Source organism: Odontomachus brunneus, unplaced genomic scaffold (assembly GCF_010583005.1).
Source record: "Odontomachus brunneus isolate Ranch 3 - 2012 unplaced genomic scaffold, Obru_v1 Obru_scaffold_003, whole genome shotgun sequence".
NCBI classification, from domain to species: domain Eukaryota; kingdom Metazoa; phylum Arthropoda; class Insecta; order Hymenoptera; family Formicidae; genus Odontomachus; species Odontomachus brunneus.
The window spans coordinates 2,448,028-2,455,129 of NW_022639453.1; the positions used below are offsets into that span (position 1 = coordinate 2,448,028).

Here is a 7,102-nt window from a genome sequence, read left to right on the forward strand (position 1 = left end):
TGGCAGAATTAACGCCGTACCTGACCGCCCGCGTGCCTAATAATCGGCGCAAAACGGCATTTCGGCGAGTGCGAGCGAGAAACTCGAAAACGCCGGCGAGAGGGGAAGGGGAAGCTCGCGGATTCGACGTAACCCTGCTGGCAGGAGCGATCATAGTGACGCCTGTAGTGAATTCCGGCGTAAGGTGTGTGTCAGGTCTCGGCGGAAACTGCCGTACAACTTGATACGGATCTTGCCGTAACTTAGTCCCGAGAACCCTCCGGCCTTGGGTCCCTCCTCCTTCACCCCTTCTCGTCAAATACAACGAGACAACGTTGATTATGCGCTCACTGTTTCGAAGCGGTATCTACCTTGTTCTGCTCGCAGCGATGACGTTCCCCGCACATTCCAGAAGAGCGACCAGAGCGCTAGCTTTCCGCAAGGGCAGCACCTTTTTCGTAAGTCTCAGCGCCTTTTCCGTGACTCTTTTCTCTGATTCATTCCTGGTTACACGGACGCTCGACCGGGTTCGATTCTGAGTTCCCGACGAGTTCGGATCGACGGCTAAATTTTGGCTTTCGCTTCAAAAAAAATAAAAAAGAAAACATTGACGGGCTCGAGGTCACAAAATATGATAGATTTAGCGATTTTTCGGGAAAATCGTGAGTAAAGAGCGATTAACGGAAAAATGCGTTATACAGAGAGAAAATGTTGCAGCTTTTTTTTATACCAATTCTTTTTAATTTTACTATGTTTCCCAGCAGTGCATGAATATAAATTGTTTACCGAGAAAATATTATATATTAAATAGTAAATATATTAAATAGTAAATAGTATGAATAGTATATTATGAATAATAATAGTATACAATTGTATAAATAGTATATTATATCATGTATACTATATATATTATATATTAAATATGTAAATTATATACAATATAGGAGATATATACTGTCAGTCGAATTTATCTTGCTGAGGAATATAGCTGAGCTTGCTCAAGACATTATCAAAATTGTAGGATAAGTAGGAAGACATACTTTGATGACTTTGAATAATCTTGAGTGTCCACTTTCCACACTATCAATCAAAATTTCTTTTTTTTATAGGAAAAGTACTTTTGAATCACTTCAGCGATAATACTCAATGAGCTTAACAATTTACGTATTATTTTCTTGAAAATACAGCTGTTATCGGGATATCAACAAAATTAGAAGTTAAAGTGAGAAAAAATCTGGAACAGATATTTTTATTATTACAATGTACAATTTATTATTATATGAATGTTTAAAATGTTCTTGTTGATATTCAGAAATGTTTGTAATTTTCGCAGAAAGTTTACTCGAGCTTCTTTTAATTCTTGAATGATAATAAAAAGTAGAAAAATAATTTTTTATATACAGGGGAAAAATAATTTTTTATATCCCGGAATTGATGAGAAAAAATTAAGAGACGTATTCTGTTAGCCAAAATAAGGAAATCTTTTCATGTCAATATATGTTTAGAAATGCATCCCCTCTGAGCTAGAACCCCAAAGTTGTCGGAAGAAATTTAAATTTTCTATTTTCTATTTTCCACTGTCTAAACTTCAACTTCAAATTTTACAAAAAATGGTATATTAACATATCAATATGCGTTTTTTTTTTATTTTTGGTACCAAAAATTTTCTAAAGAATTTGTAAAATGGGTTTCTGAGGGAAAAGCCTATATTTATATATACAATGTTTATGCGTGCAAAAATGCAAAAAATACGTTAATATTTTTTGATAAGAAATCAATTAAAATATAAACATTTTTTTACTCTATCAAAAACGTACCTTTTGTGTAATTTTTAAAATCTGAAGAAGTATGTGCAAATTATTTTACAAACGTACCACCGAGCTCGTGCTGAGTCTGTGTCCGAAACCACACAATGTCTGTCAGTGAAGCGAGTAAGCAATTGGTTGTTCTGATCTGTATGTTGTATACAGCACTTTGTATTGAATTAATCCATAAGTTCGTACGGATTCTTAAACAAAATTGAAATATATATGCATTTTATTCTTGTTAAAAATAATTCCAATAAATACGTACGCGCCATACGTTCGCGACAATCTTTTGCTATCTTTCACATTTCATATAATTCCCCTTTCATAAAACTCTTGTGTTTTTCCGGCGAGGAAATTCTAAGTGATTTCTCATATCTCTTCAAAGAAGCGAAGTTTATGCCGTTAAGGGAGTTTTATAATGAGAGAAACGAATCGAAAGGAGCAATGTCGAGTAAATATATAGTGGATAAGGCAAAACATTCCAGCCAAACTTTAACAATTGTTAATTTTTTGTTACGGAAGTAAAAAAGTATAATGCACTGGAAAAACTCATTACTGCCTTTCGTTTTCAAGCCGCAACAGTACTTCTGTGTAGACAAGACAACTCTACTTCTTTAAACACTGTCACTTATATACCACGCTCTGAAATGTCAGCTATTAAAGCATATACATAGATGTGTGTATCGAACTATCTTTCTAACACCAATATTCAAATGTCAATTAGACAAAAATCCGTCCAAATTTATGGATTAATCCAATACATATTGGCAAATTATTCCTTTAGCATTGACTATCACATTCTACTGGAATCCTCTTGTCAATAACTTTGTAATAAACAATAAACGACGGCTAAAACTTTTCGAACGTTCCTTAGGGTTGGAGATGTAAAATTACTGTTAAACTCAAAGACGATTATTTACGGCAAAATTACGGTGAGATGGTAATTTTGGTAAAATCCGTTGTTTTTGATAATTTTTGATGCACATATATCCGTGTTTATTGTACTAATGCATAAAATAAAGCAATATTCTTCTTATGTTCTCATGAAATGTACATCTGATAATGATAATATGTCTCTGAAACAAAATAAACTATTTACAATTCTTCGAGAGTATTAAAATTTTTATTTTTTAAAATACTACTAAAAATTTTGAATTATATACTACAGCCTAGTCGCTAAAATAACAAGGTAATAAATAAAAATACTATAAGATGATATAAAAAATATAAATTGTGACTGTTTTCGAGATATAAAAAATATCGACAAAAACGGATCACCTTCCGAGGACGATGACCTTCACATATGTTGTCAAGGTCATCATCTTGAGTAATATTCAAAAGGTTTTAGCCGTCGCTCGTTGTTCATTACAAAATTATTAACAAAAAAAGTTGTATAAAATGAATGTAATTTTTTGACACCGTATATACAAAGGCATCGAATTTGTGTGCCCTATCACACACACACACACACACACACACACACACACACACACACACACACACACACACACACAACTCGTCCGCCCGGGCGGGCTCGCGGTGTGTCCAAAAATTACATTCATTTTATGCAAATTCTTTTGTTAATAACTTTTTAATGAACAACGAGCGACGGCTAAAATCTTCAGAAGGTCACTCAGGACGATGACCTCTATAACATATGTCAAGGTCGAGGTCATTAGAACAGCCTCCCCTAAACAGGAGTTTTACAATACTTATTACCAATTTCTTTTGTTGATAACTTTTTAACAAACAATGAGTGACGGCTAAAACTTTTTGAATGTTACTCAGGATAATGACCTTGACAACATATGCGAAGGTCATCGTCCTCGGAAGATGATCCGTTTTTGTCAATAATTACCGTGTATTATATATAGCATATAAATATACAGTATTAAAATATTTTATGGAAAATATGAGTTAAATAAAGTCTCTTACTAAGTTTTAATGTTCCTTTTGAGATCTATATTAAAACATTTTATTTCTGTGATTTTTTTCTAAATTACCATTTTACCAGCTCTCTGAAATTATTGAGTAATTTACTGAGTAAAAAGAAAGTTACCGTCAGATTGGAACATTTTTATCTCTACTCAGGACGAGGAACTTGACAACAATGTCAAAGTGAAGGTCATTGGAACTGCGTTTGCTAATAATTAGCATTTCCACTATAAGATCCTCTCAGTGTATCTGTTTCAAGGAAAGAGACGATCGAATCGACGAAACTCTATGTGGAACAGTCGTCGTGAGATATTTGGGTCTCACGGATGCTCGAACGTAATTAAGCGGCCTGATAATGTGTAAGTGTTTTGACCGTGTCCGAAACAGCTAAAGGATTAAAGGCATAAACGCGCATCGTGGCGCGGAGGGGCGAAGACTCTCGCAATATTCTCACATAGCATTCCGCGAATGATTGTTCCACTTTGGCCCTCTGCGTGTTAAATTGAAACTCTAACGTATAGTGAATTCATGTAGCGAATATTCACTCGCACACTTCTAACACGATTACGCACACGTTCACTCTCGATATATAATACAAAGGGTATAATCTACCATTTGCAATATATATATATATATATATATATATATATATATATATACGCGAATATTATTCGATCAAACCGTTCGCAAAGAATGTTATTGAAAATACTTCGCATCACCGGTACGGGGAGACGTAATTGAGGCAATAGATATTATTTTGGATTAATTACATTCTCATTATCCGCGTGGACGCAAAAATATATCGTTCGTAAAGAATGCGCGGAATTTTTTACGCGAATTCCAGCCGTACGGGCAATCATTTGCTCGGATTATTTCAGTTTTTCTGCCATTTTGAGTCACCCTGTCTCTTTCTCTCTCTCCCCTTCCCTTTCCTTCTCTCTCTCTCTCTCTCTCTCTCTCTCTCCTCCTCCTCCTCCTCTTGCACGGTAGGAGCGCAACCGCTCGGCGAGTTTCAATATTCAAATGCCGGGAAAGGTTGCCGGTGCTGCTTTTTTCGTCTTTCGCGAAACAGCTGCGCGCGCGAAACGACGCGTTATGAAAATACTCGTTTTGCGCTCTCTCCCCCGTAATTTATGCGATTTCGCGTCCGGCTACGTCGAATGTAACGCGAATACATTATAACTTTTATCTTTCTGGAATCGTTCGCGCCCGCTACACGGTCGGTATGTGCCCGCGATATTATTAAAAATACGAATCGATCGTGTCTGCGCCAGTGGGGAAAATGGGTTCGTCGGGACGTAATAAAATCGAGCGGGAATACGTCTCGCGAAAAAAAACAAAAAAAAAAAGGTAAAAAACATCACTTGCAATTTGGACGTATTAAAGGGACACGTGCGCACGCGTCGGCGTCAGGTAAATGGATTTCTCGTTGGAGCGGGCCATAAAAAGCCGCAAGAATCAATGTTGGATAACGTCCCGTATCCATGGCGGTGCATAACGGTACTGTTTATGCAGCGTCTGGCGTGCCGTTGCAGCACGAGAGGAGAATTTATGCGCCATATGTACACGGGACTGGCTCTAATGTAAACCGATCGGAGCTGCCCGTATTTTCACTTTAAAAGGCACGAAGCCGTGGATGCTGGGGCGTATTTTGAAGCACGATTTAGCGCACGGCATTAATACAGTATGAAGCCAAACGTTCTGTCCGTTTCTCGACACGAGTATTATACAAACGAGCTGGGTCGATGAGAATTTACAATAAAAGCTTATTTAAAGAAAGAGAGAGAAAGGCAGAGAGAAAAAGAGAGAGAGACGCAGCACGTTGAGAATAGCCAAATCGAAATATCACAGCAATAGCTGAGGAAATGAATTATTGGAAAAGAAAGAAAAAAGATGATATTTTGAGTTTTCGGTGATAGAAGATCCTGGAGTCCCTAAACATTCAAATCTCAGTCTCACAAACCGACAATCCAAATTCCAAGTCCAGAATTTGCAATCCAAATTTCGACATTTCTCGCGTTCCATCCCGATTGAAACAGCATTCTGCATATTCGAACGTAAGAGTGTGTCAGTGCATGAACGGTGTAACAGATATCAATTCAAATGAGAAGGTTCTCTCGGTTACATCGTAACGAGCGAAAAAATGTACGGAGCCGCAGAGCAGTTTTCGTGCTCCACGGAAGTATCAGGTGTGCCTGAGACTGCGCGCACTCCATTTTCGACTAACCCGTACTGCGGAAGAATTATGCAACTCGTGATGATCCAGTGCACTTACGACGAAGTGCACCGCAATATCGATGATACGCGCCGCGCTTACCGTGTGCATTATCCGATGTACGAGACGGGAGTGAGTTAGAATCAATATTCATGAATCAACGTTGTCTCGTTGTATCTCATCTGCACACAGCGTCGCGCATGGAAACATACGTATTTATCTTTTCGTACTTTAACAATAAGCTATTATATATATAAAAAAAAAAATATATATATATATAGTTATATATATAATATAATATATAATAGTTATGTATATAGGGTGTCTCACACTCTCCTCCGAGCATTTTGTGGGAACGTAGAACAGGTTGCGGTGAACATAAAAGTCCTATACTGTTTTGCGATATTCGCAATAATTATCGAGATATTAATTGTAGAAAATTGGTGAATGATCATGCAGAATATGGTAAATGAGTTATAGTAGTGATGACTGCCGTTGTATACTTATACTTTAGGTCAAATTGAACAAAAAAGTCCTCTACCATTTTGCAAATAATCACATAGATTTTTAATTATTAATTAAAGAAAATGAGTGTATTATCACGCAAAATCGTGCAATAATCTTCTTTAATTAATAATTAAAAATCTATGTAATTATTTGGAAAATGGTAGAGGACTTTTTTGTTCAATTTGACCTAAAGTATAAGTATACGACGGCAGTCGTTGCTACTATAACTCATTTACTATATTCTGCATGATCATTCACAAATTTTCTACAATTATTGCGAATATCGTAAAATGGTATAGGACTTTTATGTTCACCGCAACTTGTTCTACGTTCGCACAAAATTCCCGGAGGAGAGTGTGAAACACTCTGTATATCCATGAATCTGTATATATATATATATATATATATATATACAGGGTGTTCGGAAAGTACCGGGACGCCCGAATATCAGGAAAAATATAAGTTTTACAAAAAAATGTTTCAGACAAACGTTGTGGCGTTTAAAAAGATGTATTTACTGATCACATCAGTTTGACCTTGGATTGCGTAGCGAAGGTCAGGTCAAGGTCACATTAATTTTTTTAAATGGAACACCCCATTTTTCATTGCATATTCTTATAGCACATCTCGAGAGCTTTCCAAAACGCTATAATAAAAT

At 36.4% G+C, this 7,102-nt stretch overlaps 1 protein-coding gene across 1 annotated transcript in view; it reads left to right on the top strand.

Moving 5' to 3' along the window:
* Positions 1-290: 290 nt before the first annotated feature.
* The window catches only part of LOC116843227, a 20,488-nt gene continuing 13,676 nt past the window's right edge, over positions 291-7,102 (top strand). The window contains exon 1 of the mRNA XM_032813464.1: positions 291-437. Coding sequence (XP_032669355.1) covers positions 321-437 — 117 coding nt within the window. The 5' untranslated portion in view covers positions 291-320. The remainder of the gene's footprint in view (positions 438-7,102) is intronic.